Consider the following 24703-nt stretch of genomic DNA (forward strand, 5'->3'; position numbering starts at 1 on the left):
CTTGATTATCTCTGTCAACCTCGTTCGCCTGTTGCCTCTCAGCTTGCACCCACTGAGACATGCGAGACGAAATGGGGATTCCCATAACCTCATTCGTATGAATGAATTATGACACGTGTGCCAAATATGGGAAACAAAATGGCGTCGCCTGGTGTGAAAAAAAATAAATGAGACAAGACCACAATTGATTTTTTAAGCCTTTTAGCAGTTAAATGTCAATGTTTGACCGCGACGCATCAAATACTGCGTTCGGTTGTGAATCTGAAATTTAGATTATGTTATTCCGGACAGTCGGGCAAGTAAATGATGAAAAATAAACTGGTGATTGACCACGGAAATTTTTTGATAATCGACAAATTAGACAGACTTTGATATTTCCACTCTTTTCAGCCAACTGGCAGAAAAAACTCAAAACACGCCCCCTATTACCCAATTAGCAAAATTCGAAATTAATTTTTTCATCAAATAATTTCTTTATATCTGTAGACTTGCCACAACAAATATTTTTTCAATACCTCTCCAAATATGTACTTGAGTTTTTTTTCTCATTATTTTAGCTTGTTTTGACCTTAAATCATCAGCAATACAATATTCTGATAGAAAATTTCAGATTCACAACCCCACGCAGTATTTGATGCGTCGCGGTCAAACATTCACAATTGAACTGCTAAAAGGCTTAAAAAATCAATGGTGGTCTTGCCTCCATTTACACTACATTTTGGGTCAATTTAGTGAAAAATTTGAATGTACTCAAATCACTCTAATTCATTTAGAATATTGTATTGCTGATGATTTAAGGTCAAAACAAGCTAAAATAATGAGAGAAAAAACTTAATTTGACCCAAATAAGAGTCAACCTAACCCCGGTCTAAGTTCGGTTTGATTTTTACAAGTCTTGTTGTGTTGCCATTCATTTTGTAATTTCTTTGAAACTACTAAGGCCTTGATTCTGAAAGTTGTATCCTTAGCAGCAAAGATATTTTTAAATCACATCCTAAATTTTCAGCTCCATAGCTTGCTTATTCTGGCCAGGGCTGGTCTTTGAACTTGGTGCTGTTTGCTACAAAATCATGACTTTTTGTCGATTTTGTCCTCTTTCGTCGCTTTTAGCACAGTTGTACCTCTCTTGGAAATGTCTCTCATTTCTCCAAAAATGTCCAGATATCACTTTCCTTTGTTGAAGAGTTGTGGGATGTCATCTACATTAGGAAAATCAAGTTTGAAAAAATTCTCAACTTTTTAACCCCCTGAAATCTACCTTCATTGAGACAATACCACCAATGAATATTCATAGGTTGGAGGGTCGAGACCTATCAATTAGACGCGAGTATGTTTTTAACTCTCAAGTACATATTTGGAGAGGTATTGAAAAAATATTTGTTGTGGCAAGTCTACAGATATAAAGAAATTATTTGATGAAAAAATTAATTTCGAATTTTGCTAATTTGGTAATAGGGGGCGTGTTTTAAGATTTTTCTGCCAGTTGGCTGAAAAGAGTGGAAATATCAATGTCTGTCTGATTTGTCGATTATCAAAAAATTTCCGTGGTCAACTACCAGTTTATTTTTCACCATTTACTTGCCCGACTGTCCGGAATATCATAACAAAATTTCAGAATCACAACCCCACGCAGTATTTGATGCGTCGCGGTCAAACATTGACAATTTAACTGCTAAAAGGCTTAAAAAAATCAATGGTGGTCTTGCCTCAAATCGCTCGGGTTCTAGACCAGGTACCTGTAATCAAGTTTCAAGCCGTTTTCCCTTTAAAACCGTACTTTCTACATGCTCATAACTTTTTTTTAGACGTACTCCGGGAGGAACGCATTCAAAGCCAAATAGACCTATCCTAACCTGTCAAATCTAGAAATTTTCGTTGCACGTTATGCATGATAATTTCAGGGTGGGGGGGGGGGGGGGTCTGAAGTTAGGCGGGGGGGGTTGACGGCTTTTAACCCGCGAGTCATTATTTTCACTACCAGCCTCAAAACCACATAAGTAAGCCAATTGGACTGAAACTTTATCATTTTCTTCATTTAAAACACACCTTAGGCTATTCGCAATTTAAGAAAAATTATGTCTGAAATGGAAAATACAATTCAACTGGTATGGTGAGACCACGCATTGATCTCAAACTGAACTATTTTCGTGCTGATTGGTTTAATACAGGTGCGTGACCCAGAAGTATTAAGGTAGCAGGAAGGGTTGGGCGTTTGTGGTTTCTGAGTCTGAGGGGGTTGGTGTCTGTTGACTGTGCTTTAAGAGAGACTAGGCATGGCGCCAGTCTCTCTTAAAACACAGTCAACAGGCATTTGGTCTTAGTATTTGGGTAAGTACAGAATCAAGGCAGCTCAGAGAGCAATGATTGAACGATGCTGTGGACAAGTCCAAGGATACTGCATCATTCACGACCAACTTCTCATCAGAAAGCGTCACCACCAGCATATTCAATGTTCAGTTCCAACCTGTACCAGTCCAATGCACGCCTGTCATGGTCAGCAGTGGTCAGCTTAGCGCGATATGGAACATTCTTCCGAAACTCAAGCGAGGGAAGTCTGCTCATTAGCATATCTCGCGCACTGCTCCTTCTTGTCAAACATCGTAGTGAAATCGTAATGGAAAACGTCTGGCTTTGCGCCAGACATTGAGACTAATAAGTGACGAACTAATAGGTAAAGAACTTCTACTTGCGCGAGACTGCTGTGATAAAATTATCATTGCAGAGACTCCGGTGACGTACACATATATTTTTTACAATCAAAAATGCCCTCAAAAGACGACATGGAATGATTATTTTATTGATATTTCCTACTATATACCTTCCAATTATCACTTTATATACAAATAGATCGGCGTTAGGTCGCATGCTTTTTTTTCCTGGTGACACTATAAAGCAAAATAGTTGCAACCCCGTAAATGCGCTATAAGTCCAATAATAAGTGACGGTGACCCGTTATAAATGTTTCGCCAGCTTCGTTTTTTTGCCGCTACGCGGCGCTTTGGGCCCTTGCGTCTAGTAGGCGTTAATGTGTCTACCTTTCCGCAGTCCGGGTATAATCAAAAAACCTATAAGACTACTTCTTCCTATGCAGATGCTGTCACTGGAACGATACGGATTGCCTTGAACACGATCGAGGACTCAAATACGATCAGAAGGTATTTAATATTGTTCTGTTTACTTTACCCATTAGAAAACCTTACGTATTATTCCCAATCAAACAATTACATTCGAGGCCGAAACTTTGGAGGAATACATTTCTACTATGTCATATTCATGCAATTGGTTGTCCTAATGTCAAAGTACAGATGTACGGAGTTTGAACAAGCTGAACTGCATGCACAAAACCAGAGCACCCCATGTGGCAATAGTAAGAAATTCAAACGATCGAAAGGTCCTTCTGAATACGACCTGAAACATGATAGACCTCCAATGCTTCGATGCGCTTGATTTCACAAACCAGCAAGCCACAGGACGATGCGGACAGTCTCGGAGAATTATTGAAGAGAAAAAAATCAAAATGTTCTCCAGGGATTCGAACCCGGGAACTCGGGGTCATATTATGAACGCTCTAACCGTCTGAGCTAGGGGGGCTTTCTTGTGAAATTCTTCCAGCAAATAAATCTAATATGAATGGCGATTATGCTTTAGTTTGAGAGATGAGCCAGAAATTTTCTCAACTTCATGTAATAGAAGAAGATACCAAGACAAAGGTGAACATTGCTGGGAGAAAACGTAGACTCCGCATACATAATCACGCACAGCAAAGAAAAAATGACTTTCTTCCTGCAGTTGCCCACTGGAAGCCGCTCAAAGATATTGAAAAAAGATTACACACAAATGTTTGCACATTCTATAAACGCGTATAAAACCACCAGCCTATCAAGCAGCCCAGTGGCCTTGAGAATAGGAGTGTTGGCAAATAAAGCCAGAGGTTTCGAGTTCGAGTCCCGATAAGAGGACCTTTTTATTTTTTTACTTCCAGAATTCTCTGCGAAGGTCCGCATCGTCCCACAGCTTGCTGGTTTTTGAAATCAAGCGCATCGAAGCATTGGAAGTCTATCATGTTTCAGGCCGTATTCAGAAGGGCCTTTCGGTCGTTTGAATTTCTTACTATTGCCGCATGGCGTGCTCTGGTTTTGTGCATGCAGTTCAGCTTTAAAAGGGACAATATTGGTGTATACCGTAGTTTGGCAAGTTAAAGTTAGCTTTCTAAGACGCCAAATGTCGCCCCTTCCAGCAAACCAATTTCAGAGACAAGGCCACAATTGATTTTTTAAGCCTTTTAGCAGTTAAATTGTCAATGTTTGTCCGCGACGCATCAGATACTGCGCGGGGTTGTGAATCTGAAATTTTGATATGATATTCCGGACAGTCGGGCAAGTAAATGGTGAAAAATAAACTGGTAGTTGACCACGGAAATTTTTTAATAAATCGACAAATTAGACAGACATTGATATTTCCACTCTTTTCAGCCAACTGGCAGAAAAATCTCAAAACACGCCCCCTATTACCAAATTAGCAAAATACGAGATTAATTTTTTCATTAAACAATTTCTTTATATCTGTAGACTTGCCACAACAAATATTTTTTCAATACCTCTCCAAATATGTACTTGAGAGTTAAAAACATGCACTCGTCTAATTGATAGGCCTCGACCTATGAATATTCATTAGTGGTCTTGTCTCTTCAAATCTCCGCGAACACTCCTGTTAAGTGCAAAGCGACACATAGCAGGCCTAGACCGTGTATTCGCCGAGATTCTGGTCATATCGGGTTCACATCAGGTGAATCGGTTTTGGGATAGAAGAGGTTGGGTTGGTTAGCAACGGCATACATGTAAAGAAGCTAATGGTTAGTTCAACGCTTTTGAAGGCCATTGTGGTCGGGAGAAAGTGATTGACCTCATAAACAACTAATTCCCGTGTTTTTCAGCGGGTGCGTCCCGGCTTTAATTAGTCCGTGGTACGCACATTTCATTCATGGGTGGCTATAATGTTTGGCACTGTACCGCGCAAGAAGCATAAAAATAGCTTGGAAAATTAAACAATGTTTAATTCGTTTCACATAGCGCGCTCACAGTCATAAAATGGCATCGGGACTTCTGGTTACCGTCCGCCAAGGAGGCTTACTGGAAAAATAGGTATGGTTCCGCTTCAGCGGAATATGGAGCACTCCTTGATGACTGAACTAGGCACAAAATGGTGTCTGGCATGGAACAAAATCCCCTTTAACGAACCGAACCCATCCCACCACCTATGGTGGCCCATAGAGGACATGCGTTTATATCAACATTCCAGGAATGACACATGTCAGGTATACTGAGCCACTCACCAATAAGATCCCAAGCCTGACAATACCCTATTTGTACCACCGCCTCGATGGGTCGAGCCTAAACAGCCGACAATAGTAGGCCTTTCGCAGCCAAGATATCCCAAGACAAGATATCCCACCTCTTTTATGGCTGCGAAAGGCCTATCATTATGTCCGGTTGTTTAGGCTCGACCCATCGAGGCGGGAGTAGAAATCGGTGATTGTCGGGCTTGGGATCTTATCGGCGAGTGGATCCAGTATCATGTCAAAGTCTTCTTACACCACTGGATACAGATAGAAATCAGCACATGTAATGTCATGAGTGTACGAACTCGAGGCCTGCAGCATGTACAGTTAATTTGCGTGATCATCGAGCAACCTGGAAGTCAATTTTCTTAGTCCATATAAATGTAAACCATCTGCGTATGTTGTAACTACCTGGAATCAAGGTTACAGTTTAAAGAGATCCAGTCGTGACACAAGTCTTTGTTTAGACTAGCTGAACGTGGTAAAATAACTAAATTGGTGATTACTTCTTATGCAGCTCATTGGCTGCCGGGTTGGCTACTTACTGTAAAACAGAACAAATTTGCATTCGACTATTTGTGACCGTCACAGCAAAACCAGGCGCATATCGCACAGAAGATGAGCCTAAATGTCACCAGGAGATAAAAGAAAAAAATTGATGTGCCATATTTCACAAAAGGCAGACAATAGATAATGAATAAACAGTTCGTATCAACCTGCCAAGCGCCCTGGTTTGAAGGGTCACATTTATTTAAACTGTTACAATGAAGATAATTTAATGGCGGCATATACCTGTCATGCTTGGTATGTGTGATGTCAAATATGACAAAGAAATCAATAGATAAGATGATCATAATCTGGAATGTTGATCAGACTACTATAACAAGACTTGGAAGAGAGTTTTTTCAGTATTTGAATTTGTTTTACTTTATAGGACACCATGTCAACCGTCAGATTGAGCTATATAATGTCAGATATAAGTCAGATTGAGGTGTGTCTATTTAGGCGATGCATGATCGTACAAGTTTGAACAACTTGACGTGAAACAGGTTTACGCACGTAGGCGTTTGCTCTGTGTTGTTGTTTTTTTTGCATACATGTACACCTCGGTCAAAAGTAAACGAACACTTGAAATTTCCACATAATATCTCCTTAAACATGGACTACCCTCAAAAAGTTTGGGAACACCTACGCCACATTTTCTGTTCCCTATACAAGTATGGATCGGTTGAGTATCACAGTTCGGTATGGGGTTTACAATCGACCTTTACAAACACCTCATCTAAATATCCATTTCAAGAAAAGTCTTGTCGATTAGCACGTATGATAATTACCCCTAACAAACACAAATTCCACACCTCTTGAATGTAAGTCAGTAAGTAAGTAAGTAAGTTAGTAAGTAAGTAAGTGAGTAAAATTTTATTGCTCGATCTTACAATTTATTTATTTATTTATTAAACCTCCATATACATGAAGAACACATAGTACATCAAATTACGGTAATAAATAGGATGCCTGAACACATACATAAAATCACAGTATCATATACACAGTTAATGCCTAAGCATTAATTTGACCAAGCGATGGGAGGGGGAGTCCCTGACCCCGTAGCCCTCGTTCCGCAGGAGACAGCGCAGACTGTCAACGGCACCATCCTCCGCGCGGCGAGGGGCCAAAGGGTGAGGGACAGCCTCTCCCATCATCAGCTTTAATGGGTTAAAACCACATGAAAGAGTTTTTGATAAAAGTGTGCCCTTTACGGAATCCATACCTTCCGATAAAAACTTAGCAAATAAAATTACATTCAAATCCCTTGCGGGGGAGTCAGTTTTAAAAATGTTTCTATATAATTTGGCACAATTTCTATCAACTAATGGTTTAACTTTTGAAACATCCAGAGCTTCTAAAAGTCTAGTGTGGTGTGATCTTTTGGAGATACCACAAAAGTCCTTAACAAGGGTACCCTGAGCACTCTCTAACTTAGTCACTGAATTGTCCAGGGTACTGCATTCGAGAGCAGAAGTTAAGGTAGGTTGGCACACAGATCTCCAAAGAAAGGTCTTAGTTTCAATTGATAGGCCTGGATAACACAAGCCGCTCGAAGAAAGGCCAAACGCTGCTCGTCTACATGCTAAAATTCTACTATTCACGTGATCAACTCCAGTAAGGCAATAAGACAATGCAATATAAAAAATACACATACACAGCACAGGACAATACATATATAAAACTGGTGAAATTGGAAATGGGTTAGGACGATAATAAACAGAGTAGGCTTCTGGTCTGATGATATGATTATATGACAATGATAATGATTAATGGAAGTCAGCTGAGAATCGATTTGTCCTAGTATTGGTATTAGTGTGTTTTTTTATTGAGACATGTTGTAATAAAGTTGATAACATATTTACATATTTCAGTATCACCTTGGTTGTATGACATAAGGAAAGATACCTTTTGTTCACTATCAAGAGCCTGGAAGGGCGTGAAAGAATCTAGGGTCGAAAACAAATCAATTCTCTCCTGATTATACAAAGTGTAGAAAAACACTGAATGACTATTGCATAATTACTAGTAATAAATACCCATCTTTGTGTGCTATATTGAGCAGGCCTCATTACCCGGCACAATGACACCTGCTGACAGTGGATTTGAGTATTCTATAGCCACCCAAACTGCAGCGCCTATTCACTAAGATCTCTATGTCAAAGTAGACAATATAAATTTCATTAGTAAAATATTTTGATTCGCGAAAATATTCTGCCGCGAATATATCCATCTTTCGGCATTCGCGAAAATTTTATGCCGCGAAAATTTTCCGTTCTACAGTAATCAACTACCCGAGGGGAACTCGAGACTGCTAACATTTATCAATGGAAGCTTATTTCAGCCTTAGGTTTCCACCAGGCCGTTCAAAACTCCCAGTTAAAAACCGCGCTCACAGGAAATTGGATAAAAGAATAATGAATGGTCTCCACTTATCAACGGTATGTTCCGCTGAAATCAAGGCGGAACCATACCGTTTTTTCTAGTAAGCCCATCAAAGAATGCCTGTAAGCATGTGAGATACAAACGAAGATGCCGAGATTGCTGAAGTCGACTGGGAGGGAAAAGAAACAATTGATGAGCGACTGCAACAACCTGAGCATTTCTGTGTGTCTTCTCAGTGTAGAAAAACACTGTTGTTGCTCGAATTTTACTTCGGAGTTCCGTACCGTTTTTCTTCCCGACCTGCCCTCCCAGGCCCAGCTCCTATGGACCTGGTATACGAAGCGATATAGCATTGGCATTGAGGCGTCAGGTATATACGCCCATCATGTAAATGATATGAAGAGGCTTCGGGACGTGTTTATTAATTTTTTCATTGTAAAATCCATCATTCCTAAGGTTCTTCATTCGATTGGTTGCTGTTAAAACAGTATCATATATTTGATTCAGACACACTCGACTGTAACGTAGCATTGATTTATATGTATTATATAATACCAAACATTGAATGTTTAACAAGCTATTGGTGAGATAGCACTCAGTTCTAATTTTGAATATAGGGGGCTTTTGTTATTTGATTAGCCTTGATTCTTTCGAGGTTGAACTTATCTCACTGCTTCTGCGTGAATTAGTTCATCAAGACAGCGTTTTACAAAAGATTTGGCACTGGGCCTCATCGAGGTTCTTATCTTGCTCTGTGCGACATAAAGATCTCGCGGCGCGTTTGCAGGTCAGCTTGTAATCGCCCGGTGAAGCACTGGTCCAATCAAGTGATAAAAGTCGCATGTGCTTGTTGATATAGTGCTATGGTAGATTGGTACTATCTCCTAGCAGGTGTCAAATATTATGTCATTTCAATTCTCTGCATATGAAGATGCTTCAACTCTGCATTTTCCGAGAATGGACTGCATTATATTGTTTAAATGTTTTGATTTCCAGCTCCTGAGATCTGTCCAGAATGCCAGCCACATGGCCCCAACTTGCTCTGATCGATGCAGCAGCATTCGGTTATTATTGGATAGTCAGATTCCTTCTCTGGACTGGAGTAGACGTGAATTGCAAAGATGATCAAGAGAACATGTTAACTCCAATCATCATCGCCTCGATTAATGAACACCAAGAGGTGGTGGATCTGTTGATTAAAGCGGGGGCGAATATAGAACAAGTCAACGATCAGGGAAGAACTCCGTTAGGGTGTGTTTCGATAGAAGGACACCAAGAGGTGGTGAATCTGTTGATTAAAGCGGGGGCGAATATAGAATGTAAAGCCAATAACGGGAATACTCCAATCATCAGCGCCTCGATTAATGGACACCGAGAGGTGGTGGATCTGTTGATTAAAGCGGGGGCGAATATAGAATGTAAAGACAATGACGGGTATACTCCAATTATCATCGCCTCGATTAATGGACACCAAGAGGTGGTGGATCTGTTGATTAAAGCGGGGGCGAATATAGAACAAGTCAACGATCAGGGAAGAACTCCGTTAGGGTGTGTTTCGATAGAAGGACACCAAGAGGTGGTGAATCTGTTGATTAAAGCGGGGGCGAATATAGAATGTAAAGCCAATAACGGGAATACTCCAATCATCAGCGCCTCGATTAAAGGACACCAAGAGGTGGTGGATCTGTTGATTAAAGCGGGGGCGAATATAGAATGTAAAGCCAATAACGGGAATACTCCAATCATCAGCGCCTCGATTAAAGGACACCGAGAGGTGGTGGATCTGTTGATTAAAGCGGGGGCGAATATAGAATGTAAAGCCAATAACGGGAATACTCCAATTATCATCGCCTCGATTAAAGGACACCAAGAGGTAGTGGATCTGTTGATTAAAGCGGGGGCGAATATAGAATGTAAAGACAATGACGGGGATACTCCAATTATCATCGCCTCGATTGAAGGACACCAAGAGGTGGTGGATCTGTTGATTAAAGCGGGGGCGAATATAGAACAAGTCAACGATCAGGGAAGAACTCCGTTAGGGTGTGTTTCGATAGAAGGACACCAAGAGGTGGTGAATCTGTTGATTAAAGCGGGGGCGAATATAGAATGTAAAGCCAATAACGGGAATACTCCAATCATCAGCGCCTCGATTAATGGACACCGAGAGGTGGTGGATCTGTTGATTAAAGCGGGGGCGAATATAGAATGTAAAGACAATGACGGGTATACTCCAATTATCATCGCCTCGATTAATGGACACCAAGAGGTGGTGGATCTGTTGATTAAAGCGGGGGCGAATATAGAACAAGTCAACGATCAGGGAAGAACTCCGTTAGGGTGTGTTTCGATAGAAGGACAGCAAGAGGTGGTGGATCTGTTGATTAAAGCGGGGGCGAATATAGAATGTAAAGCCAATAACGGGTATACTCCAATCATCAGCGCCTCGATTAATGGACACCGAGAGGTGGTGGATCTGTTGATTAAAGCGGGGGCGAATATAGAATGTAAAGCCAATAACGGGAATACTCCAATTATCATCGCCTCGATTAAAGGACACCAAGAGGTAGTGGATCTGTTGATTAAAGCGGGGGCGAATATAGAATGTAAAGACAATGACGGGGATACTCCAATTATCATCGCCTCGATTGAAGGACACCAAGAGGTGGTGGATCTGTTGATTAAAGCGGGGGCGAATATAGAATGTAAAGCCAATAACGGGAACACTCCAATCATCTTCGCCTCGAATAATGGACACCAAGAGGTGGTGGATCTGTTGATTAAAGCGGGGGCGAATATAGAATGTAAAGACAATGGCGGGAATACTCCAATCTTCTTCGCCTCGATTAAAGGACACCAAGAGGTGGTGGATCTGTTGATTAAAGCGGGGGCGGATATAGAACAAGTCAACGATCAGGGAAGAACTCCGTTAGGGTGTGTTTCGATAGAAGGACACCAAGAGGTGGTGGATCTGTTGATTAAAGCGGGGGCGAATATAGAATGTAAAGACAATGGCGGGAATACTCCAATCATCATCGCCTCGATTAATGGACACCAAGAGGTGGTGGATCTATTGATTAAAGCGGGGGCGAATATAGAATGTAAAGACAATGACGGGTATACTCCAATCATCATCGCCTCGATTAAAGGACACCAAGAGGTGGTGGATCTGTTGATTAAAGCGGGGGCGAATATAGAATGTAAAAACAATAACGGAAATACTCCAATCATCAGCGCCTCGATTAAAGGACACCAAGAGGTGGTGGATCTGTTGATTAAAGCGGGGGCGAATATAGAATGTAAAGACAATATCGGGAATACTCCAATTATCATCGCCTCGATTAAAGGACACCAAGAGGTAGTGGATCTGTTGATTAAAGCGGGGGCGAATATAGAACAAGTCAACGATCAGGGAAGAACTCCGTTAGGGTGTGTTTCGATAGAAGGACACCGAGAGGTGGTGGATCTGTTGATTAAAGCGGGGGCGAATATAGAAAGTAAAAACAATAACGGAAATACTCCAATCATCAGCGCCTCGTATAAAGGACACCAAGAGGTGGTGGATCTGTTGATTAAAGCGGGGGCGAATATAGAATGTAAAGACAATAGCGGGAATACTCCAATCATCATCGCCTCGATTAAAGGACACCAAGAGGTGGTGAATCTATTGATTAAAGCGGGGGCGAATATAGAACAAGTCAAAGATCAGGAAAGAACTCCGTTAGGGTGTGTTTCGATAGAAGGACACCGAGAGGTGGTGGATCTGTTGATTAAAGCGGGGGCGAATATAGAATGTAAAGACAATAACGGGTATACTCCAATCATCATCGCCTCGATTAATGGACACCAAGAGGTGGTGGATCTGTTGATTAAAGCGGGGGCGAATATAGAATGTAAAGCCAATAACGGGAATACTCCAATCATCATCGCCTCGATTAAAGGACACCAAGAGGTGGTGGATCTGTTGATTAAAGCGGGGGCGAATATAGAATGTAAAGACAATAGCGGGAATACTCCAATCATCATCGCCTCGATTGAAGGACACCTAGAGGTGGTGGATCTGTTGATTAAAGCGGGGGCGAATATAGAATGTAAAGACAATAACGGGTATACTCCAATCATCATCGCCTCGATTAAAGGACAACAAGAGGTGGTAGATCTGTTGATTAAAGCGGGGGCGAATATAGAATGTAAAGACAATAGCGGGAATACTCCAATCATCATCGCCTCGACTAATGGACATCAAGAGGTGGTGGATCTGTTGATTAAAGCGGGGGCGAATATAGAATGTAAAGACAATAGCGGGAATACTCCAATCATCATCGCCTCGACTAATGGACATCAAGAGGTGGTGAATCTGTTGATTAAAGCGGGGGCGAATATAGAATGTAAAGACAATAACGGGTATACTCCAATCATCATCGCCTCGATTAAAGGACAACAAGAGGTGGTAGATCTGTTGATTAAAGCGGGGGCGAATATAGAATGTAAAGACAATAGCGGGAATACTCCAATCATCATCGCCTCTAGTATTGGACACCAAGAGGTGGTGGATCTGTTGATTAAAGCGGGGGCGAATATAGAATGTAAAAACAATGCCGGGAATACTCCAATCATCATCGCCTCGATTAAAGGACACCAAGAGGTGGTGAATCTATTGATTAAAGCGGGGGCGAATATAGAATGTAAAGACAATGGCAGGAATACTCCAATCATCATCGCCTCGACTAATGGACACCAAGAGGTGGTGGATCTGTTGATTAAAGCGGGGGCGAATATAGAATGTAAAATCAATAACGGGTATACTCCAATCATCATCGCCTCGATTAAAGGACACCAAGAGGTGGTGAATCTATTGATTAAAGCGGGGGCGAATATAGAATGTAAAGACAATGGCAGGAATACTCCAATCATCATCGCCTCGAATAATGGACACCAAGAGGTGGTGAATCTGTTGATTAAAGCGGGGGCGAATATAGAATGTAAAGACAATGACGGGAATACTCCAATCATCTTCGCCTCGATTGAAGGACACCAAGAGGTGGTGAATCTGTTGATTAAAGCGGGGGCGAATATAGAACAAGTCAACGATCAGGGAAGAACTCCGTTAGGGTGTGTTTCGATAGAAGGACACCAAGAGGTGGTGGATCTGTTGATTAAAGCGGGGGCGAATATAGAATGTAAAGCCAATAACGGGAATACTCCAATCATCATCGCCTCGATTAAAGGACACCAAGAGGTGGTGGATCTGTTGATTAAAGCGGGGGCGAATATAGAATGTAAAGACAATGGCGGGAATACTCCAATCATCTTCGCCTTGATTAAAGGACACCAAGAGGTGGTGGATCTGTTGATTAAAGCGGGGGCGAATATAGAATGTAAAGACAATAAGGGGAATACTCCAATCATCATCGCCTCGACTAATGGACACCAAGAGGTGGTGGATCTGTTGATTAAAGCGGGGGCGAATATAGAATGTAAAGACAATATCGGGAATACTCCAATTATCATCGCCTCGACTGAAGGACATAAGGATGTGGTGGATCTTTTAATTAAAGGGGGTGCTATCATTGAACACAGTAACCATCAAAACGACACTGCAATAGTTTGCGCAGCTAAATCGAGTAATGTTGAAATTGTAGACCTTTTGTTGGAAAAAGGTGCTTGTTCCAAAAGTGCTAGTTATGGATCGATATTAAATATCGGTGCGACATTTGGAAGACGACGGATCGTTGAATATCTTCTGAGACGCGAGATGTCCTCAGAAAGCCGTGACTCGAAAGGAAATACCCCATTGCAAAATGCAATCGTAAACGGTCATCTCTCAGTGGTCCAACTCCTAATAAATAGTGGAGCAAATACATCCATATTGAACTTTACTTCAGAGAATATTATGTATTCTGCTGCTTCGTGTGGCCATGCCGATATCGTGAAATACTTGGGAAGCAGAGATACACGGAAGTTATTGGATTTGCACAATGCCAGTGGGTGGTCTCCTATTGCCAAGGCAGTTTCAGGTGGTCATTTTCGGACAGTTAGACAACTTCATCAGCTTGGAGCTGACATCAACTGCAGTGTAGATGGAAAAGGACTACTTCAACTAGCAGCTGAGTCCGGTTGCCTAGATATCTATCAATATCTCATCATCGCTGGGCTTGACTGCAAACGACCCAACATCCATGGGCTGAGGGCTTACGAATGCTTCCCCTTTCAATCAAAAGTTGATTATCAAGCATGCAATCGATTAGGACATTCCTCCGAACAAGGTCTCTCTTACGTCATGTCGGGATTAAATGGCCAGGATGCTACACTCCAGTATAAACACAAACTATCAGAACTATCAGGTATACCGGGACTAGGCAGAGTGAATATTATCGAGGGTGGTGTTTCAGAAACTGTCATGAAGTTTGTAAAAGAGGAGGAGGTTGTTAAGGGTTTAGAGTTATGCGGAAGTTCGGCTGAGGGCACGAAGGTTCAGCTGCCTGACGAAATGGATTTCCTTAGATTACCATTTTCCGATCATCTCTCTCGAAACGAAGTGGTTGACACCTTACATGGGTATAAGTATATACAAGCTAGAAACTTTAAGAACAGGTTTTTATCAAGTAAAGCAATCCATGAGATTGTAAGCGAAAGCGTAGAATCCAGAGCAAAAGCCAAAGAGTCTAAAAAAAGAGGAGAAATCCTTTCGCAGGCAGTTGCTGGAGGAGGCGGTGCCAGTGTTCCTGTGACTATCAGATGGCCCGATAATAAACCTTCAAAACGCATTGTCTCAGAGCATATAATAACAACCTTACCTGTAGATGATTGGCTCGATGATTGGCAAGATGATTGGTCCGATGATGCACTACAGAAAAAAGAATCTGAAAGTGAGGTAACGGCGGACGTTTGTATTTATCAACGGACTGGAGACATCTTTTCTCAAGCTGATGCTAGAAGAGGATGGGCCAGTGTTCCTGTGACTATCAGATGGCCCGATGATAAACCTTCAAAACGCATTGTCTCGGAGCATATAGTAACAAACTTACCTGTAGATGATTGGCCCGATGATTGGCAAGATGGTTGGACCGATGATGCACTACAGAAAAAAGAATCTGAAAGTGAGGTAAAAACGGTGGACGTTTGTGTTTATCAACGGAATGGAGAGATCTTTTCTCAAGCTGATGCTAGAAGAGGATGGGCCAGTGTTCCTGTGACTATCAGAAGGTTTGAAAATGTATCATCCAGTCTCCTTATCTCTGTGGATATAGTACCGATATTTCATGTTGATGATTGGCCAGACGATGCTATCAAGAAGACATGGAAGATGGACGAGGACACCTTGAGGAAGAGTGACGAAATGGACTTCCTTAGATTAACATCTTCCGCTCATCTCTCTCGAAACGAAATGGTTGACACCTCACATGGGTATAAGTATTTACAAACTGAAACAATTAAGAAGAGGTTTTTATCAAGTAAAGCAATCCATGAGGATGAAAGCAAAATCGTAGAATCCAGAGCAAAAGCCAAAGAGTCTAAAAAAAGTGGAGAAATCCTTCCGCAAACAGTTGCTGGAGGAGGCAGTGCCAGTATTCCTGTGACTATCAGATGGCCCGATGATAAACCTTCAAAAATAAAATTTGGAAATATATCATCCAGTCTCCTTGTCTCTGTGGACATAGTACCGATATTTCATGTTGATGATTGGCCAGACGATGCTATCAAGAAGACCTGGCGAATGGACGAGGACACCTTGAAGAAGAGTGGGTATAGGCTGGTCCTGAAATCGCCACACAAGGACAGTGAGTACGGACGGTTGCTACCTGAAGAAGACAGAGAAAGAATGTACCGGATCTCCTTCTCTCATCTAGAACCTGCTACAATCAAACCTTTGGCTCCAAGAATCAAAGACGCATACATCACAGCAAAGTGTCTGAGGTCGCCTATGGCATGTGGCGTTGTGATTAAAGACAAGGACGGTGTCATACATTTCGTCAGTCACTTCCTAACAAGCTACCTCCTGAAGACAGTCTTCCTCCACAACATAAACGACTTCCTTGAGACGAACAGGAGCCTGCCAGAGATGGTCTACATAATCTACAGCCAACTTGAGGATTACCTCGGCAAGGGCAACCTACCGTTCTACTGGCAGCCCAGCGTCAACCTGCTGGAAGGCTTGAAACTCAACATAGCCAAGTCTCATCAAGTCGCCAAGCTGATGACGGCAACCGTTGGTAGGATGTCCCGCCTGGAGAGTGGTGGAGAGAACCATGGTGATGACGCGAGGGAAGATGGGCCAGGGATGGAAGCTACTGATGACGAGCCTGACATAGGTTGTTACATCGTCAGATTAGAATAGCGAGCAAGGTAACTCTCTGGGTCAATCATAATGAAGATAATTAGCTTCAAACATAATAATTCACTCATCTTCTCGTACATTGTATGCTGCGAGTTGTCGTATATTATAGCAGGAAAGAGATTATCCTGATGATGGATCCTCTAGAATTCATTACAAGTTATAATCTAATATTTTGTTGACCTTGAATTTAATGTCATGCTTGAACTTTATCATAGTCTCGTTATGAGAGTTCCATTGCGTTAGTTACGCTAACTACAGCAAGTACGTATACATGTGAAGACCATATATGTACAATACTTGATTGCAGCACGGCGTAGAAAGAATTCTTTTACTGGTCTGTTATTACAGTGAACAACCCCCAATTAATTAAAAAAAATGTATACCCATTGTTTCGATAAGAATGTTTGTGGCGTACAATCCACCTAGTAATAGAATGTTTCCACGGCCAGTCATTTTGGAGGGAGGAAGAATGATTTGACTTGCCTGACTTAGCTGAATCAAATACTGTCACATGGTCCTTGGGCTTGCTTTCTGTTGTCTGTCCCTCCAGCATGCAAGAAATATACAACCTGCCTGCATTGAGTAATCGCTTTCAAAAGTACAATGTGCCTGATATCAATACATTGATTTCCAGTACTTCCATATTCATCCCGAAGAACACCTGGTATGCAAGACGGATGCCCCGGTGTAACCACATCTATGGTTATTTCCCGGCCTCACCCAGCCCGGCCAGTTTAAACCACGACAGTGCATGTGTACGAGTTGGGCCGACGCGACAGGCGCAGCGGTCGGAAGCGGTCTCTGGCGGGATATCTTGGACTTTGGTTCGACCACGAAAGCCTCAAGTTCGTCAGGACCTTCAAAGCCTAGTGGTAGGGAGTTCGTTCTTGAGATGACACGGGGATGAAAATAGCAGCTATATTGACTTCAAGAGAGAGAATGGTGAGGGGTCGTGTAGTGTACAAAGGAAAATAAGCATTGTAAAATTTTAGAAAACTTCTGATATTTTTCAGGCCCCCCGCGATCCTCTCACACTTCCCCGATATTCAGATATGCAATTGCAGAATTGCAGATTTTCCCAGTTTGGGAACACACATCGGTGATGATGTCCAAAAGTTCACCACTTCTGAAAAAAAGACATTTTTGATTTTGGTAAGAATGGATCCTTCCCCTAATTTAAGATGATTTCTGAAATTTTACAGTCCATTTTGTGCACCTACAATTCCTAGGAAGAACGAGATTTGGGAGTTTCTCGTTTGTTTTTTGGGTCGTGGTAGGGTGAGAGGAAGTTGATACAAATCAAATGTTGATAATTTCCTGCAGACTTATCATGTCACGTAGTGTTTAAAATACTGGCAACAACTTTGATATTCAATCGATTTTGATATCTTTAATTCAGTCAACATTTGCATTGACACTTTTCCTTTGACCCGATCTCGATCCCAGATTGCCGACAAGGCAGCCCCATTCTGTAAAATATTTAGGAGAGCGTGGATAAGTTCTGGACGCCACGCACGCTTTACAATTAATTGTGATGGAGGACTTTTGATTCCTGTCCTACCAGTAGGCAGAAGACATTTTGACATTTTGAAATTTTAAGAGACATTTTGACATTTTACATGTAAGTGATATTTTGACATACTTTAGACTCACCGTTCTAAGACTGGCCAGTTTATTAATTTGAGGCAGGATATGGGTATCCAATCAAAGAAAAAATTATTCTATTCGTACACAGTTTCGCTGATGCCGAACTAATCATGGTGATGACTTTTGCAGTTGTTTAGGCAGACAGCAGTGGTAACAGCGTATTATGTGATCACCCGCCACCCCTTCCATTTGCCAGATCAACTGCGAATTCAACAACCAAAATTAGTTATGCATGAGCGATATCGCGTACAAATGAAATAATTTTGTCTTAATTTTGGTTTATGACCGCCCCCAGTATAATATGATTAAGCAGGCCAAGGTCCCTTCATCCTGATTGGCTCAAACATGTCCGTCTTCAGGTTATGGTTGGTCGATTGACAGTGTGTGGTTGGCTTTTGGAATGAACTAATCACTTGCGACCTAACCACTATATACTTCGATCAGTGGTTTTAAATGGTCAATCGATTTCCCTGTCTTTTAGCCTATGTCTATTGGCAACGAATCTTCAATGAACGAAATCGTATTGATGTTAAAGTACAATCCTTATGGGCCTACCATTCTCAACTCTTAACTATGGTATTGATGAAAAGGCGACACATAGGTATTGTTTACCCCGATTGAACATTAGGGAGTTTACGAAAATCCCCCAAAACACCCACGTGAATGTCTATTTCATGGTTCGACCTCCTTTTACTAACTCGAACAATGGGATAGGCGTTCACGTTGACGTTTCGGGGCGTTTGCGAAAACTCCCTACTGTTAAATGGCATCGAACGACGAAGCGCATAATATCAATGGCGGCTTGGCTTACATATTCAGAAACGGTCTTATATCGGTGAATCTTGAGTATGTGATAGGGAGTTTGATATCTGGGCCTTATCACGGATACTTGTACGTAGACGGATGGACATGTACACAAAATCAGGCCTGTTTCTTCAGAGTTTTATTAATATACGTAAAGAAGCTGTTCTCAAACTCCCTAACAAAATAGGAAGTTGGATGTTGCAATCAATCACTTTCATTATATGTGTGGGTTATACCCTTTAATAAATGTTCACTACCTGAGTGAACACTGGTGTTATATTATATGTGTGGGTTATACCTTTTAATAATGTTCACTACCTGAGTGAACACTGCTGTTATATTATATATGTGGGTTATACCCTTTAATAATGTTCACTACCTGAGTGAACACTGGTGTTATATTATATGTGTGGGTTATACCCTTTAATAATGTTAACTACCTGAGTGAACACTGGTGTTATATTATATGTGTGGGTTATACCCTTTAATAATGTTCACTACCTGAGTGAACACTGGTGTTATATTATATGTGTGGGTTATACCCTTTAATGATGTTCACTACCTGAGTGAACACTGGTGTTATATTATATGTGTGGGTTATACCCTTTAATAATGTTCACTACCTGAGTGAACACTGGTGTTATATTATATGTGTGGGTTATACCCTTTAATGATGTTCACTACCTGAGTGAACACTGGTGTTATATTATATGTGTGGGTTATACCCTTTAATGATGTTCACTACCTGAGTGAACACTGGTGTTATATTATATGTGTGGGTTATACCCTTAAATAATGTTCACTACCTGAGTGAACACTGGTGTTATATTATATGTGTGGGTCATACCCTTTGATAATGTTCACTGCCTGAGTGAACACTGGTGTTATATTATATGTGTGGGTTATACCCTTTGATGATGTTCACTACCTGAGTGAACACTGGTGTTATATTGACTTGTATTCACATCAACATGTATTAACTATATGTATAACTTGACTCGTTTGTGTATTGTTATGAATGTATATTGTATTGACATGTATTAACTTCTGTATTAGGTATAAGGTACTCGTTACAGCTTTGGGTGTGTCCAAATATTCTGTGGTAGAAGGCAGAAGGCCTAGAGACTGCAAGTTGTTTGAAGCCAGTCTATTATATCATACTGTTGTATTACAATAGAGTCAAATTCATTATTATTTATGTTTCGTGTAGAAACATTTAAGGTGAGAGTGTAGCCAGATAGGCCCTGTCACATGGATGTGACAAGTTCTTAGTGTCCAGGTGATTACGGTTTTGTGTACTTTTGTGATTGCTTCATTGCAGATTTTCTGCAAACTTGTGGAAACTGATGGAAATAGATGAATTGTACTCGTTAAGGTGAAACTACAGTATTTCCAGTTTGCCAATCTAAGAAATATAAGAACTTATCCACAATCCACAAAATGGTAAAAGTGTTACTGGTAGGATACAGTCTGCATTGCTTCAGAACAATAGGTATTGTGAACAAAGGCTAGCAAATGCTTTCAGTTCAATTTTGAAGTGAAAGGCTTTGTGTAAATGTTCATAGAGTTTTAGATAAAACGTTTGCTAGTCTTGTTCATATCACCCAACGTCTTGTCTAGTTTTTGAGTTTGAAAGAGTTTTGCTGGCATTTTACATGTATATAGAGTTGGACTATAGTTTCACCATCCAGCTTCAGCTACACCGTTTTTTAACAATCGTTTTGGTGTCTTTTTAGATTTCAAACTATTATGAGTTTCTCTCTAACGTTGTTGTTTATATTGAATCCGCCTCTAACGACTGATCATAAAATTCTGTTTCATTTAAGCGATATATATCTAGCAATATAATGTACTGTTACGATATTTGCTGAAGTGCCGGGCTATTACCTTAGATTATGATTACGTGAATTTGGGAGCGCATGCGCATCAAGTTTTGGACTTTTCGATCAAATTTTAGTCGTTTTACTCAAAGACTTTACTGAAATACATAATGCACTAAAGTATTCAAACATGTTAAAGTTACCTGACTGTTCGAAGTGTGACGGTACTGTATTTTATCCCTACGATAGAAATATCAATTACCCGGCATTGCAGTTGTTAATCTGAAACTGATTAATCAGTGAACAGTCTGTCGAGGGAGTATCAATAGATCACCTTGTCATTTAGTATCATGTCTTCCAAAGGCAAAGGTTTAAGGTAAAGGCTGGGTAATGTGTGGCCGTGAGACCGGTTATAGATCTGGTGCGTTCCGGTAGCAAAGGTGCTCAACAGTGGCAAGAGTGGTTGTAACAGGGCCGACCAAAGATAGGTGTGGATTATTATTAAATTTACCTTAGCAATATTTCAGTTCGAGACAAGACCACCATTGAATATTAATAGTTTGGAAGATCCCGACCTATGTTTTAACAGTCAAGTCCACATTTGCAGAGGTATTCAAGAGATACTTGCTTTAAGTGAGGAAATTATCTTTTGAAAAACAATGTTTTTATAATATTTGCTAATTTTGTAAGAGGGGGCGTTTAAGTTTTCTGCAAGTTGGCCGAAACGGCCGGGTTCAGTATAAACCGACTATAAATCTTGTCCGATTATCTGAAAAATCCCGTGGACAACGACCACTTTAAATTTCAATAGTTACTCGCCAGACTGTCCGGGAGTCATATCCAAGTTAATGATTCAAAACCGCACGCACTTATTGATGCGACGCGGTCAAACTTTGGAAAATGAACTGATGAAAGTCTTTAACAAATCAATGGTGGTTTTGCCTCGTTGGACGAACACGTCCTTCAGTTCTGACCCCTATTCTAGGTGGCGCTGTCTACCCGTCTCAAAACATGCGACAGGCGACATTACAAAAACGAAAGTCCTCATTTTACTGTATGTTTCTGAACGGAAGTCAGTTGCGGTAATATTTTATAGTTCGGCTAATTAAAGCCATTATATGTGTACATGTAATCATGTACAATTTCGCAACTCATTTTGATTACAGTTCGGAAATGCACAGATGGGGGGAGATTTTGCTTGTAAATGGTATGTCAATAAGACTCTAAATGTGGTCTGTCGTTTTATGTCCTTTGGTATAGAGTCATCCTAACCGGTGTAGAAGTAGAAAATGTCCGAGCGAAAAACTGTCCACTTTATTGTATTTTGTCAGATTACGGTATTATGGTTCTTTAGATGACATTACCGTCAATAAGTAAGGGATTAAAGTGCATAATAGAATCCCTTGTTTCCCCGGACATTCTGTCCTGGGACATTTCAAACTTCTACACCGACTCATTGTCAACACTCGCGTCTCGATATGAGGGCGGTTCGGGCGGGGGGGGGGGGGGGGGTCTCAGAAGTTACTATCTATTTGATACTCTCTGTAGTCGATGTGAGCCATAGAGGCTGTAGCACCTGCTTAGATATCATTCGTGTTTATTGTTGCTTTTGTGCTGTTTTGCGGTAATTTAAGATTAATTAATTATCATGCTGTATGTATACGTGATTGGCAGGATTTGCAACACTTACCAACTGTACGAAGTAAACAATATGAAAGTTGTATTTTATCGACGGCGACTTTGAGGAGTTTGCTGAGTCCTTGTACTAACTAAGTGTGAAAGCCCATTTACGAGTGTCCCGTAAATGGATTCGCCCTGGACTTGATACCGCTACGTAGAGACCTTCGTATCTTGTATTTTGTTGCTCATAAAGATTGCGAAACCTCCCTATTATTTCAATAATTAGATTATAGCCTGAGGCAAGAAAATGACAAATATTGTTGTCCGAGTTCGATATATATGTAGAGCTATAGTAATATTAACAGAGACTGCGGGACACTGTAACTGAGGACGAAGCCTTTGAATGGACGATTGATGCTCATGTCTCGAAGTAAGGACTGGACAAGTGAGGCAAGGATATCCGTTTTGGAAATTGCACCAGATCCCCCCCCGCCCCCCCCCCCCCCCCCCCCCCACAAACCCACCCCCCCCCCCCAAAACGCCTCGATTCGAATATGCAGGAGATACCACGGCGTAGCTGAATCACTTCGTCCGTCCACTGTTGACGGAGCGAATTAGGAAATCACCATTGAAACTAACAAGAACATGAGCAGATGCAAGGACCCCAGATGAGGTAGACACGATTGACGTCGTCGAATCGGTTGGTGTAATGGGGAAAATAGCTCAGTCGGGCTACAAGTCGCCCTTTGCTTTGGGTATCTTTGCTTGACTGCGGACAGATATCCGGCTGATGTGATCTGGTTTGAACGGACCACTATCAGATGTCTCTTTGACGAGGAGTTGGTCTTTATAGTGTGGACCTCGTCCTTCTTATGAAACCTAGTGGTTGTCGTTGGCTGTGACCTGGGACAACTCCAAGGTTGTGACAATGTCATCCTGTCCCGGGCAATGCCCGTGTCTAAGATCTAAGGGTTGATTTAACACTTCTATACAGTTCTATAGAACCTGCTAGCGCAGAGCTAGCGAAAATTCCGACCACATCGGAATCCCCCTTCCCGTGCCACTTGGATGGGCGATAAAAATAACATAACGAAATTTGAGACAGTTCAGATGCAACGAGCTGTCCCGGTACGAGTGTCCGTCTGAGAAAGCCTCTTCCAGACCCTGGCTCATCCCTACATTGCTTGATATCAGAAAACACTCACTGTTCGGGAGAAAAAAAATATGGTCATGTGTAGACGCCGTACAAAATACAACATGAATTCCTTTGTTGTTTTGTTTTATCGTATTAGCCAAAACAGGACCGGATGCCCTGTCAGCAAAATGTCCGTCACTTCCTGGTGTAATGATGACCCTACCGGATGTGTCAGCCAGCATCTCAAAGCGAGGTGAAGGGCTCATTGCCTCTCTATTCAACAACAGACCATTGTATATTTCAGTCATTTCCTGACAACGCTTTCTTGTCATCTGAAGAAAGCAGCGTAGCTTTGTAGGGATTTCTTCTGCGGAAATAATGTAACCTTAATATCCCGTGTTGTATTTTGCTCGTCAGTAGAGTGAATGGAGTTGCCAGTATGACAGTAATCTTGACCAATGTGTTTTGTAAAAGGATCTTGGAGAGCAGGAGAGCAAGCTATTATGCGATAAGGGAAGAAGCAATATCATTGTTGGATTACACGGATGGCTATTGGCCTTTGGAGAAGACTTGCACTTTCATCTGTTCAAAGTTTACTCCACCGTTCAAAAAAAATTTGAAAATGAGACTGAATTTGAAAGTTCACAATTATGATTATATTCAAATATGTACTGAACATAGATGTGACATTGCCGTTGTCCAGATGATAACTGACCTGTGGCAATATCTATATCTATTTAGCTGAGCGATGATATGACACGATGAACTCGAACCTATGGAAATGTTAGTACTATGTCTTCAGAACAAAGGGTTGAATCCATTGAGAAAGAAGTTATGTATACAATGTCAAAATGCACTGGTGATTTCGCGGCCGTGACGGTGGCCCGTAACGACGATAACCGGCGTGACGTATCCGGCGGTCACCACCTGTGGTACACGTACTACCAGCCTCGCCCCAATCCCCCTCCGCTTATTCCTGACACAATGTTGGATTGTAGCTGCGTTTCCCGGATCGATCGACCACCAAAATATCAAGAGATATCGCAGGGAGGCGCCTGGACTTGCCAGGC

The 24703-nt window shown here is 41.4% G+C and overlaps 2 protein-coding genes across 2 annotated transcripts; both read left to right on the forward strand.

Annotated features, from left to right (window-relative positions):
* Positions 1–3089: 3089 nt before the first annotated feature.
* LOC135493021 (serine/threonine-protein phosphatase 6 regulatory ankyrin repeat subunit A-like) lies at positions 3090–15465 on the forward strand. Its single transcript, XM_064779772.1, has 11 exons — positions 3090–3155; positions 9266–10059; positions 10165–10380; positions 10462–10677; positions 10858–11033; positions 11565–11865; positions 12244–12422; positions 12522–12756; positions 13234–13449; positions 13729–15143; positions 15430–15465. The coding sequence occupies exons 2-11, from the start codon at positions 9285–9287 to the stop codon at positions 15463–15465; spliced, it is 3765 nt and encodes a 1254-aa protein (XP_064635842.1). The 5' UTR covers positions 3090–3155; positions 9266–9284.
* A 147-nt stretch (positions 15466–15612) lies between these two features.
* LOC135492269 (uncharacterized) lies at positions 15613–19306 on the forward strand. The gene is made up of 2 exons (XM_064778624.1): positions 15613–16615; positions 17242–19306. The coding sequence occupies exon 1, from the start codon at positions 15657–15659 to the stop codon at positions 16605–16607; it is 951 nt and encodes a 316-aa protein (XP_064634694.1). The 5' UTR covers positions 15613–15656; the 3' UTR covers positions 16608–16615; positions 17242–19306.
* Positions 19307–24703: the final 5397 nt, after the last annotated feature.

This window comes from Lineus longissimus, chromosome 8 (assembly GCF_910592395.1).
Source record: "Lineus longissimus chromosome 8, tnLinLong1.2, whole genome shotgun sequence".
Lineage (NCBI taxonomy): Eukaryota > Metazoa > Nemertea > Pilidiophora > Heteronemertea > Lineidae > Lineus > Lineus longissimus.

Bases quoted from the DNA above. Each gene is read 5' to 3' on its own strand.
- LOC135492269 (XM_064778624.1), top strand. From the start codon at position 15,657: ATGGTTGACACCTCACATGGGTATAAGTATTTACAAACTGAAACAATT.
- LOC135493021 (XM_064779772.1), top strand. From the start codon at position 9,285: ATGCCAGCCACATGGCCCCAACTTGCTCTGATCGATGCAGCAGCATTC. The intron at 11,034-11,564 runs GTGGTGGATCTG...GGGGCGAATATA, and splicing joins CGAATAATGGACACCAAGAG to GAATGTAAAGACAATATCGG. The intron at 13,450-13,728 runs GTAAAGCCAATA...TGTTGATTAAAG, and splicing joins AGCGGGGGCGAATATAGAAT to CGGGGGCGAATATAGAATGT.